At 42.3% G+C, this 13,266-nt stretch overlaps 1 protein-coding gene across 2 annotated transcripts in view; it reads left to right on the top strand.

The window, feature by feature from the left end:
* Nucleotides 1-10,929, top strand: part of LOC140112844 (uncharacterized) — a 35,641-nt gene extending 24,712 nt beyond the window's left edge. For both annotated transcript variants that reach the window (XM_072132612.1, XM_072132611.1), the window contains 6 exons: nucleotides 1,389-1,484; nucleotides 2,944-3,039; nucleotides 3,250-3,276; nucleotides 4,445-4,720; nucleotides 6,505-6,531; nucleotides 10,442-10,929. In XM_072132612.1, the coding sequence (XP_071988713.1) occupies nucleotides 1,389-1,484; nucleotides 2,944-3,039; nucleotides 3,250-3,276; nucleotides 4,445-4,720; nucleotides 6,505-6,521 (512 nt within the window). In that variant the 3' untranslated portion in view covers nucleotides 6,522-6,531; nucleotides 10,442-10,929. The remainder of the gene's footprint in view (nucleotides 1-1,388; nucleotides 1,485-2,943; nucleotides 3,040-3,249; nucleotides 3,277-4,444; nucleotides 4,721-6,504; nucleotides 6,532-10,441) is intronic.
* Nucleotides 10,930-13,266: the final 2,337 nt, after the last annotated feature.

Raw genomic sequence — 13,266 nt, 5'->3', positions numbered from 1 at the left:
TAGTCCATAATGTGTTCCGTCTTCATGGAGTCCCTGATGAAGTTGTCTCGGATCGTGGAGTGCAATTTACATCAAAATTTTGGCGAAGTTTTTGCAAGGCACTTGATATCAGAATCAATTTATCAACCGCATTTCATCCTCAGTCTAACGGGCAGACGGAACGCACAAATCAGACTCTTGAACAGTATCTCCGGTGTTATATTTGCCATTTGCAAGATGACTGGATAGATCTGCTCCCAATTGCTGAGTTTTCCTATAACAACACTCAAAACGCTTCCACCAAACAAACTCCCTTTTTTGCAAATGTAGGCTATCATCCAAATATCCTTCCAAAATTTCCCACCATGGCATCTATTCCTGCGGTAGAGGAAAGGATTTCTATGCTACAGCAAAATTTGGAATTATTGAAAAGAACACTAGAGACCGCCCAAGACAATTACAAGAAGACTGCAGATAAGCACCGTAGACCAGCACCAGTTTTTAAGATTGGGGATAAGGTATGGCTGTCCACCAGAAATCTGAAACTTAAGGTTCCTTCATCAAAACTGGGACAGAAATTTGTCGGACCTTACAAGATTATGGGGATAATTAGTCCAGTAGCTGTTCGACTCAAACTCCCGCAATTTATGAAGATTCATCCTGTTTTCCATGTATCTCTTTTAAAGCCTGTCATACCCAATCCTTTTCCGGAACGAGAACTTCCTCCTCCCAATACTGTGGAGATAGACGGAGAAGAACAGTTTGTGGTGGAGAAAATCTTGGACTCAAGAATTTTTAGGAACCGCCTACAGTATCTTATTAAGTGGCAAGGTTATGGACCTGAAGAGAATTCCTGGGAACCTGTGAATAATGTTAATGCTCCTAGACTGATCAAACAGTTTCATCAAAGACATCCTAATAGGCCGAATCAAGTGCCGTCCAGAGGCCGCTGTTGAGGTGGGAGTAATGTCAGGCATGGTCTGCCTTTCCCCATTTAGTTTGCCTTGCCCTCAAGTTTGCCCTCAGTTAAGATGGTGGATGTTGTCTCAACCGGGTGCCATCTTACTTCCTGTTTGGTATATATTTCCTGTCCTGCTCAGTAGACATTGCTTGAGTATTGTGTATAGCTCCTGCTTGGACAGTCCTCTTGCTTGGAACTCCTTCTCCGGATTGTTCCTCCCTTCTGCTTGCTGAACTACTCCTCCCAGATTGTTCTCCTGGCTTTTGCAAGTTCTGATTACCTGCCTGTTGTAGTACTACTGTTTCCCAGTCTGCTCGCTGCACCTCCTGTGTCCACCCTTGGTGCTTCCAGTGTCCTGTCTAGTCCCTGCTATTGGATTCCAGCAATATATCACCAGTATCGTGACAATAAGTCAATAATAACAGCTGCTTTTTCATTTCTTTTATAGTAGAAAAACTGTCTGCGCTTGTGGAAGACGGCATCGATACACTTTCAGTTGTTATAGTGAAGGTCTCTCAGTACTCCAACAGACCCATCCAAGATGGTAAATCCCATGTTTGCATTTATTGAAATTGCGTTGTTTAGAATTGCTTTTAGGGGAATAGCTGTAGAGGTACAAACCCATCACAATTGCCATGAAAACCAAGCGCATCTAAACTCGGGTTAATGTGCTTGGTTTTTCATCCATAAAAGTTTAAAAAATCTATCAAAATATATTAGCGATTTTTCCCAGCGTTTAACTCCCATAACGGAAATTGGTGCCCAAATTCGAAAATGCCACTTTTTTGCCATTTTGAAAAATATAAAAAATTTGATTAAAAAGTGATCAAAAGCCCATACAGTCCTAAAAATGAAAGCATTAAAAATGTCATCAAAAGTCGCAAAAAATGACACCACCCACAGCTCCGTGCACTGAAGTATGAAAAAGTTATTAGTGCCAGAAGTTGGCAAAATGAACAATTCTTTTTTTGTACAGAAGGTTTTAATTTTTTTAAATGTATGAAAACATTATAAAACCTGTACAAATTTGGTATCCTCGTGATCATAATAAACCAAAGAATAAAATAGACATGTGATTTGGGGCGCTCAGTGAAAGCTGTAAAATCCAAGCCCACAAGAAAACGGCGCAAATGCGGTTTTTCATCATTTTCACTGCATTCTGAATTTTTTTCCCGCTTCCCAGTATACGACATGGAATAATAAATACCATCACTATGAAGTTCAATTTGTTACGCAGAAAACAAGCCCAAACAGAGCTCTTTACATGGAAAAATAAAAAAAAGTTACAGATTTTTGAAGGTGGGGAGTGAAAAATGAAAATGTAAAACTGAAAAAGGGCCACGTCCCTAAGGGGTTTTAAAGGACTTCTACCACCAGGATGAAGGATTGTAAACCAAGCACATTGACATACTGGTGTGAACCCCCTATGGCAGGATCTGCTCTTCTTTTAGCTTCTTATGCCCTGGTTTTAACAAAAAAGGTTTTCGAAATTATGCAAATGAGCCCAAGGGGCTCTGTTACTGGAGCCCCTCGGGCTCATTTGCATAACTTTTAACATTTTTCCCTTTAAACAAGTGCATAGGAAGCATAAAGAAGAGCAGATCCTGCTAGAGGGGCACACACCAGCATGTCAGTGTGCTTGGTTTACAATCCTGGTGGTAGATGTCCTTTAAGTTAGTAACGCAAGTTCCTGCTACATTCACCTTTGGTGACTGAGAGTCAGAAGAGCGCAGAGTGGTAAGTAACTATTATTTTAGAGGAGCCTGTAAAGAGCCTTTATGAATACGTTTATTTCACTAGGTATTGTTACATGTAAAAACAAATTATTATACTGACCACTACAGAGAGCTCTGCGCTCTGTGTACACTAGGGCAAACAACTAGCAGGTTGGGGGCCGCAGGCGTTTAGGTTATATCAAACTTTTATGTATCGAGGCATTGCGGTAGTTCAAATCCTGTGAGATGAGGATTTAGCAGGTAAAATCTTCTCCTTTTACTCTTAAGCTCCAGGTCCATCAAAAAGAAGAAACAGCAGACATTTGAGGGAACTTGAAGCTGAATTCAAGGCAAAAATGGAACAACTAAAGCAAGTGGCGACAGGTACAACCCTCCCCATTAACCGTCTGTTTGTGTACAGTTAAAAAAAAAAAAGTTGGAATTTTAAGGTCTAATGTATCCAGAAACTTCTGGTCATTGGAAATTCACAGCACATTTCCCTGGGCCATTATTTATTTATAGGCATTTCTATAGTTATTTTTTTATTATCATAAACTGTTTGTTCATGTTATGTTTTTCTTTTATTCCTTTTAGCTCTTTCATCCATGGAACCCACAAACCGTAAGTCACTACCAGTGTGGTGTAACAAGAGGAGTCCTGGTGGAAATTTCTGGGGTATTATGGGAGGCAGGGGGTTACTCACAGAGATCAGCACCCGCTCCCCGGGCAGATATAGGCCGCCATAATCTCCTGCTGTGCTTCGTCGCCTCCTCTCTTCTCACTGACCCAAACTGCAGAGTAAAAAGATAGGATAGAGAGTGCAGGCAGTGCTGCAAATGACCCTGCACACAGGGGGCCTGCAGCACCAGGTCAGTTGTCAGGGCCCACTGCCTCAGCGGGGCCTGGAGTTAGACAACTCTCCCTTTTGGCCCGGTCGTGGTCCCTGTGCAGAGACACCCTCCAATCTCTGCCTCTTTTGTGCCGGTTTAATCATACAATGGCACGCATATATAAAGGGGCTGCTGTCTTGACATGTACTACGGTGCGCTTCTTAAATTCGAACTAAACTTTTGACAAAGTTGCATAAAGGACACATATATAAAGGGACTGCACATTAAGGGAGTGCAGGTGATAATAGTAAACTTTGTAATTTACTTTATCATACTAATCTGTTTCGTGTGCCCTTCTTTTCCCCTGTCTTTCTTCTTTATAATAGCAGTTTGTGCAAATCACCTTTATGTGGGAAGTGTGGAACGGGCCTACGCCCTGTATCCACTGACAGCCAATAGATACAGGAGCCTGATAAAGTGTCTAATGACTTAACTCCTTACAGAAAGTCTAATCTCATCAGTGAGAAGCAACATTAATGGAAATATACTGTGCATATGTAAACATTTATCCGTTCCTTTAGCTTCCGTCAATTGCCTCTAAGTTGTGTACAGGACTTCAGATACACTGCTCACTACAGGAGAAAGAGTAGCAAAAAAGGCGCAGAAATGCTGCTTTACTTAATGGCTGGGGTAAAATCCAGCACATTTGCAATAACATTGCAAGGCAAATTAAATGGAGCCAGTAGAAAGTACAACTTGCCCCACATATTACAAACCCTCATGTGTTTCTGTAAACTGAAAGAATAGAAAGTTAACTCTTTTGAAATGTGGGGAGTATGAATCGGGAAGATAAAAAAGGAAACGGGCTGTGGGGTGAGGGGTTAAATAATAGATTTATTGACACACGAAATGGCAAATGAATAATTGTCACGTAATGTTATGTTTTCTTCTGCCTATAGATTTTGATGATGCTAATCTCTATTATTTGATTAAACATATCAAAGATGATGACTGGATTCACTTGATGAGACTTCTAAAGGTCACAAAGACAGAGATGGAGGAATGTCGGAGGCAGAACAATAACATACGGGAACAAAAATACCAGATGCTGAGGATATGGTTAAGGAAACCGGAGGATGGGATGAGAACTTACAGAGACCACCTGGTGGAGGCTTTAGGGCTCATCGAGTATGACCATCTTTGCTCAATGTTTACTCCTGGGTGTACCAGATCTGGTAAGCAAATCACCTCTCTACAATTTACTTACATGTTCATTCATTACACTACAAAGGTTTTTTTAAAATTTGGTTTGAGTGTAATAAAAACATCATATGCCAAGACCTGGACTTGGAGCATCAGCATTGCCAAGGCCTCATACACACAAACATTGGGGCAGATTTACTTACCTTGTCCTGCCGCGATCCCCGAGGTGCATTGTCCGGCGAGGATGAAGTCCGGCGCGATTCTTCAAGATCGTGCATCCATTTTCCTGCATGTGTCACTTCCCTGCTGAGGTCCGCCTGAGTTCACCTTCTTCTTCCTGGTGTATGTGAGTGCATTGTTATGCGACACAATTTGTAAATCCCGTGGTTTGTCCGAATCAGTCGGGTTGTCCGTCGGCCACGGCCCCCGATTTGTGTCGCATGCAAGCCGAAGCGATTGCACCAAAATCCGCCGTCCGGACCCTTAGTAAATGTGCCCAATTGTGTTCTCTCGAGCTGCCAACAGGCTCATGGTTTATTGTTTGGCATGTGAGGTTTCTTCACTTGTCGATGACAATAAGAAAAATCTGCAAACTCAGACAGGAATAGATCCCTGCTAGCCAAAAAAACAACGTCTCCTATATACAGGACATGAGGCGGACTTTGCATGTTCTTTTCAGTGCAAACATCTTGCACAGGTATTTAAGAAGTGTCTGTGCTACATTTGTGTCACGGCTGCGCTAGTCACATTGCGACACAAATTCTTCACTGTAGAGGGTGTTCTGGTGCTCAACTGGGCTGTGCACTAAAGTCCGAATTGTGTTGCACGCCCTATGTTAAAGATGCACCAAAAGAAAAATGTTGGTGCACTCTGTCGTGCAGGGGGTGTCAGATTCATGAAGAACGGGTGCAAAAAATCCTAAAAACTGGCGCCCCCTGCAGACTACACAGGAAACTGCACATAGTACACACTGCACTGTTCTGAGTAAATGTGCCCCACAGTCTTGTGCATGGGGCATAAGACAAAAGTGCAGTGCCCACTGACCCCCAACCCAAAACCTGCTGCCATAACACTGTCATAGAGCTGTGTTGGCAAGCCCAACCTCCCGACTTTTTTGACTTCCAAAGAGTCAATGGGCATGGAGTAGCCGCGCCATGTAGCCTCCGCTGCAACTACTCCACACCCCAGTAGCCTCTTTCACAAATTTGCATATTAGGGCAATAAAACTTTTCCAAACGCAGCAGCCACTAAAAGATTAGCCCTAAAAAGGGCTACACTAGCATTTATTAGCTGAACCACCCAACTTAATAGGTAGATCCAAGATGGTAGGTTTCCTTTAACTCCTATATAAGTATCTGAAGATTCCTATCTTCTGAAAGGGTTGTGGTGTAGGTAACATCTAGGTTTGGGCCTGAGGTCACTCATGCTGAGCATTAGACAGAAGATGGTTATAATATTTGGCTGGTGAACAACAACCAATGATCTTAGAGCAAGATTTAACAATCTGTTTGTAATACTGAAGATTACAACCTGTCACAATGCTGGGAGAAGAAGGAATGTTATCTATGATCCTGGGACACAGGGAAGATTTTTTTATATATATTTTTTCTCTTCTAATTGTGACATAAGATGAGGATGTGTCTAAAGGAAAAACTTTGGGATTTGTGTCATTTGCCTTTAAACAATATGTTCTTGTATTTTACAAACAAAAAGTGGAGATTCCACTGGGAGATATAGTGAAAACGATAGAAAAGAATAATATTTGGAGTTTTTACTCACATTCCTTCTTACAATTTCATCTTTGCTTTCTCCTTAGCTCCACCGCTAAGATAGGATCCTCACTGTGAGTATAAACTGTATAATATGTCATGTTGTTATTGTTATTCTACAAATTTAGGAATACGGACAAGTCAAAAGACTGGGGGGCAGTCACTATTAACCTTTCTCCTATGCTAGACACATTACAGAAATGAATAACACACACAAATGGTAACTAAATTATACTGCCATACAACAAAAGAACACCAATCATAAAGTGAAGAAAACAACATTAAAGGGAACCTACCACCACGAATCTACCTATAAAGGTAGATCGGGTGGTAGGTGGATGTATGGGACGTGAGGATAGCCCTTTTTAGAGCTAATCCTCACGTCCCCGCTAGCCTAGCATAAACTTTATTGACCGAATATGTTAATTTAATTAAGCGGCTACCGGGGCGTGGAGTAGCCGGACACGAGGCTACACGGCGCGGCTACTCCACGCCCCAGTAGCTGCTTTCCCCCGCCTACCCTGTGATCTTCGGCGCGCAGCTCCTGGCAGCTGCGAGCCCTCGTCCGAGAAGCCGGAGTTCTGCGCATGCGCAGTAACTCCGGCCTCGTTCCCGAGATCGCGCATCTTGGCCGGAGTTACTGCGCATGCGCAGAACTCCGGCTTCTCGGACGAGGGCGCGCAGCTGCCAGGAGCTGCGCGCCGAAGATCACAGGGTAGGCGGGGGAAAGCAGCTACTGGGGCGTGGAGTAGCCGCGCCGTGTAGCCTCGTGTCCGGCTACTCCACGCCCCGGTAGCCGCTTAATTAAATTAACATATTCGGTCAATAAAGTTTATGCTACGCTAGCGGGGACGTGAGGATTAGCTCTAAAAAGGGCTATACTCACGTCCCATACATCCACCTACCACCCGATCTACCTTTATAGGTAGATTCGTGGTGGTAGGTGCCCTTTAAAGGGGTTTTCCCACGAAAGACAATTCTCACATTTCTATCCGCTAGTGATACACAATAAAGATCATTTTAACCCTTTAATTTACAATGTTACAGTTTTATTGCTGTTTTAGCTCCTTTCGCTCCCTCGACTCCTTAGTGCAAAATCCCACTGTGTGGGTGGGGCCTCTCTAAGCAAACACAATATGACCCATTTAGTTTTGTGGGGTGACAATGTGGTTACATTATCAGGGTACAGGTGTATATACACTTTCATCTGGCTTCTGACATGGTACTAACACACTGACACATAGAGAGAGAAGAGACAGATGAGAGATGCATGAGATGATTACACAGAGGCTGATAGACCATTACACTATGAGCTCTGCTACGTCTCACAGATATCCACCTGCCTCCCCCTTCTTCCGGATCACTTATCTCCTTGTAGCTTGTAGTTTACAGCCTCTCTCTCTGCTCACCATGTGCTGACAGGATGTGAATCAGTGTCTGTGTCTCTGAGCTCCGTGCAGGGGGCGTGGCTACAGCCACACAGCATAGACAGACAGAAATCTCATCTGCACGATCTCATCCAAGATAGCGGCCATCCGACCCCAAGTCAGAAGTTACTGGGTCGTGTCTAGGGGCAACTGAAATTGTGTACAGCAGGACTGATAGAGACAGTTTTGAATTATATCTGTGAAATGCTGTATTTCTGTTAATAAGTTATTTTGTTATCCTGAGTACATATAAGAAACTTGTCTTTGTGGGAATACACCTTTAACTTACCGCCATGCCATTACTACATAACACCACCATACTGTGACTAGTCACCAACATAAACCAGGTGAAGTTAACATGCAAATCTCAATAGGTAGTTACTAATTATAATAATAATAATCTTTATTTATATAGCACCAACAAATTCTGTAGCGCTTTACAGATTCTGGGGAACATATGCAAATAATACCACATAGTAACTGAAAAACACCATAATACAGCTACAAAATGACCGTATTCAGTTATTGTTCAGCAGTGTCAACTATTAAAGGGGTTCTCAGGAGGTGGAAACACATAGCAGCAGTCTTCCCAAAACAGCACCACACCCGACCATGGTTACTGCCAGTACTGCAGCTCAGCTGTATAGAAATGAATGGAGCTTAGTTGCAATACCACACACTACCCATGGTCAGGTGAGGCGCTGTTTTTGTCAGACTGCAGCCATGTTTTTCCACCTCCTGAGAACCCCTTTAAGTATCACTATACAATAAATGAAACACACACATCTATGCAGTTGCTATAAATAATTCTGCCTTCCAGTAACTGAAGAACCCAATATCACCATATAGTATCTAACCAAACGGTGCTTGGAAAGTAACACCATCAAGCCCATTATAACACTAGTCTGGGTCATATGTGTCTGTCACATGAATTTGGGGATTTATTTGGGGGACACATCCAATAAATTTGAGGAAGAAGTCAGGGGCGTAACTATGAGAGGCAGGGCCCTATAGCAGACTCCTGAATAGGGGCCTCCTTCTCTCCAAAATATACATATTTGTATACTCAGACATGTGAGTTACAATCTCACACAGTATATTCACACAATATACACTCACCGGCCACTTTATTAGGTACACCTGTCCAACTGCTCGTTAACACTTAATTTCTAATCAGCCAATCACATGGCGGCAACATGGCATTTAGGCATGTAGACATGGTCAAGACAATCTCCTGCAGTTCAAACCGAGCATCAGTATGGGGAAGAAAGGTGATTTGAGGGCCCTTGAACGTGGCATGGTTGTTGGTGCCAGAAGGGCTGGTCTGAGTATTTCAGAAACTGCTGATCTACTGGGATTTTCACGCACAACCATCTCTAGGGTTTACAGAGAATGGTCCGAAAAAGAAAAAACATCCAGTGAGCGGCAGTTCTGTGGGCGGAAATGCCTTGTTGATGCCAGAGGTCAGAGGAGAATTGGCAGACTGGTTCGAGCTGATAGAAAGGCAACAGTGACTCAAATCGCCACCCGTTACAACCAAGGTAGGCAGAAGAGCATCTCTGAGCGCACAGTACGTCGAACTTTGAGGCAGATGGGCTACAGCAGCAGAAGACCACACCGGGTGCCACTCCTTTCAGCTAAGAACAGGAAACTGAGGCTACAATTTGCACAAGCTCATCGAAATTGGACAGTAGAAAAACGTTGCCTGGTCTGATGAGTCTCGATTTCTGCTGCGACATTCGGATGGTAGGGTCAGAAATTGGCGTCAACAACATGAAAGCATGGATCCATCCTGCCTTGTATCAACGGTTCAGGCTGGTGGTGGTGGTGTCATGGTGTGGGGAATATTTTCTTGGCACTCTTTGGGCCCCTTGGTACCAATTGAGCATCGTTGCAACGCCACAGCCTACCTGAGTATTGTTGCTGACCATGTCCATCCCTTTATGACCACAATGTACCCTGTAACATCTGGGATGTGGTGGAACGGGAGATTCGCATCATGGATATGCAGCCGACAAATCTGCGGCAACTGTGTGATGCCATCATGTCAATATGGACCAAAATCTCTGAGGAGCTTTCAGCACTTTGTTGAATCTATGTCACGAAGAATTGAGGCAGTTCTGAAGGCAAAAGGGGGTCCAACACGTTACTAGCATGGTGTACCTAATAAAGTGGCCGGTGAGTGAATACCCTTGCATCATATACACAGACATAAAGCATGAAACATCACATATGCACACACATCTAGAGAAAATACACATCACATATACACACATACATCAAATTCCCACATACATACAATATAATATGCAGCATACACACCACACACACACATACAACATATTCACACCAAATACCCCAGATTGCCAGGGCACCCTCACACTGTGGGCCCCATAGTAGCTGCTATGGTTTTTACCCCTAGGAGAAGTGTTACTCAACTCTTGCCCACTTTCTCTGCTCTGTAAACCAATATTCTATAGTCCATGTTTATCCCTGATAGTCTTGCTTGATAGCTTTCTTGATATTAGTTCTGCATTAACCCTTTCTACTCTTACAGGTTACATCATTCTTACGGTAACATCTGAGCACTTGAAGATTGTTGGATATTGACAATCCGTGTACAATCTTAATTTCCAATGTTTCCAGCGGTTCCAGTCATTTGACCAGTTTGTCACGTTCCTCATTGTACAGTAAATTATTGTGAATCCCTCAAGTGTATGATATGATATATGATGATTGGGACTTACCTTGAACTCCATGTATTCTTAAATATATTACATTATTATTATAATATATATATATATATATATATATATATATATATTGGGTACCAGAAAAATGGGTATGGCTGGACCAGCTCAATTTTACTAAAAAAAAAAAAATCAGGGTGAATTTATAAGGCCCTATCCTTGCCAGTTTCCTGGCTTCCCCGCCCCACACACCACTTTGGCCAACTTTAGGCATGGCGGGGGGATGGCATGAAAGGCTCGATGTATATACTATAGTCACTACCAGAAAAATCAGTCAAGACTATAATCCGGATCTACTCTGGGGGGGGGGGCGGGGGGGAGGGTTATGGAGGGAATGGGGCAGTCTTAATAAATTCCACCACCATATACAATATATATATATATATATATATATATATATATATATGTGGTAGAATTCAAACTCCGTACAAGGAGGGGTGCAGCGCCCCATAGGTCCTGGCTTGGTCCTCTTGTGGATAGATAGTGTAGAAAGAGGGTAGCAATCTAAGGTTCCAGATTCAAAAAAAGGTGATCTTGATTGAACAAGTGGCGACGTGTTGGTGTAAAACATCAAGACTTGTTCAATAAAGATCACCTTTTTTTGAATCTGGAATCTTGGAATGCTACCCGCTTTCTACTCTATCTATATATTAGGTAAAAAAATCCTGGTGCCCCCTTTTATTTCAGAAATTAAAGCAAAAATGACATATCTGAGCAAGTAATGGATGGGGTTATCCTATAGCCTATGTCCAGAACATGGCCGCCATTGTGGATCAAAGGAAAGGTGGACATGTAACATATCAAAGATCAGATGTGTCTCAGAAATTGATTGCTACAGATTTATAATATTTCTTGTGGTCCAAGAGTTAGCTACAGAGCAAGTTACTAGAACAACCGGGAACGTACCCTGTGATGCACAGCTATGTGATGTGATGTGTTGTATTGTGCTGGACATAGAGCTGAGCTCACCGGAGAATCTCTGCCATAACCATCGTATCACAAGAAATATCGGAAATCTGATTGTGACAATTTCCAATACAATACCACTCTTCTTTGATGCCACATGATCACCATTTCTATTGGAAAAACTTGCCTTTCAAGATGGCGGACATGTTCCAAACATAGACTAAGAGATAGGCCCCTCACCCATTGCTTGTTGGGGTATTCATTTACTGTTCTTTTCCATTTTGTTTCTAAAATAAAAAAAGTGTGTGTGTGTGTGTGTGTGTGTGTTGGTTTGTGTGTGTGTGTGTGTGTTATCAGAAGTGTCTGAGGTAAAACTGTTCTAGTTGCCCATAGCAACCAATCAGAGCTTAGCTCTAATTTTCTTACAACTGTTTATAAAATGAAAGCTGAGCTCTGATTGGTTTCCATGGGCAACTAGAACAGTTTTACCTCAGACACTTCTGATAAATCTCCCCCAATTGAAGCTACTGCCTCGCTGTGAACTAAAACCCAAGCTGTAGCATTAATCTGAGGTGATATATACCGGCTTCTATCAACTATGACCACCCAAATGTTTTCTATATATTAGTATAAATTTATGTATTTGATGTGTAAGATATTTGTATCTTTGTATTAAAAGACATTATTGCTGTCAATGTATACGTTATTATGTGATGGGAGATAAATCGGTACATCATAGCAACCAATCAGAGCTTAGCTTAAATTTTTTCAATTTTATTTTAATGTACTATTTACTGACAATAGGGAAAATTTATCAGAAGCATCCGAGGTAAAACTGTTCTAGTTGCCCTGGAAACCAATCAGAACTCAGCTTTAATTTTATAAACATTTGTGGGAAAATGAAAGCCGAGCTCTGATTGGTTGCCATGAACAACTAGAACAATTCTGCTCTCGGACACTTCTGATAAATCTCCCCCCTTACTTCTACGAGTTGGTCCCTTTCCTGTGATCAGCTCCATAAAAATATCTTACGGTCTTGTGTACAAAGCAGGACTTCAAAATTAAAATTCAAAAAAATCCCCATGGTTTCTACCACTTGTCCCTTACCTAAAAAATGAAAACAACGGGTATATCAACCTGTCTCCACCAGAATGCTGGAGGAATTTCAACTCGGAATCCTGTGGGCAACATTTATTCAAGGTTTTAGAGGATTTTTCAGTCCGTTTTCCAACTTGTCCGGCAAGGGGTGCGGCCTACCCCACAGTCTGAGCCGACGTAAACAAGACCATCTAATAGTTGGTCTAAAAGTACAACTACATAGTTCTTAACTACAGCATGATATAGATCCGGAGCAGGATACGACTGTGCCCTGGTCTATTCACAGACACCTTTTTTTTAAAATAAATAAATGAGATTGAAGGATCAGACTACGCTGGGTCTGCTTGTAGCCTGCAACCAAAGAAACATACAGGTCTGACTAAAATTTGTAGACTTATTAGTTATTTTATTTTCCATTTCATTGCCTCCGAGAAATCAAATAGCAAAAATGAAGGCAAAATTTCTGTATGTTACATGAGTAAAAACATGTCCTTGACCTGAATGGCATCGAAGAAGAAATTTTCACATCTTAAGGCTACATTCACACTACAGTATGGGGGACGTATATGCGGCCGATATACGTCCCGCATACACTTCTATGGGCTCACGGCGCCCTACGCACGTGTGC

The sequence above is a fragment of the Engystomops pustulosus genome, chromosome 1 (assembly GCF_040894005.1).
Source record: "Engystomops pustulosus chromosome 1, aEngPut4.maternal, whole genome shotgun sequence".
NCBI classification, from domain to species: domain Eukaryota; kingdom Metazoa; phylum Chordata; class Amphibia; order Anura; family Leptodactylidae; genus Engystomops; species Engystomops pustulosus.
The sequence above is the reverse complement of the archived record's forward strand: the minus strand, read 5'-3'. Positions and strand labels throughout refer to the sequence as shown.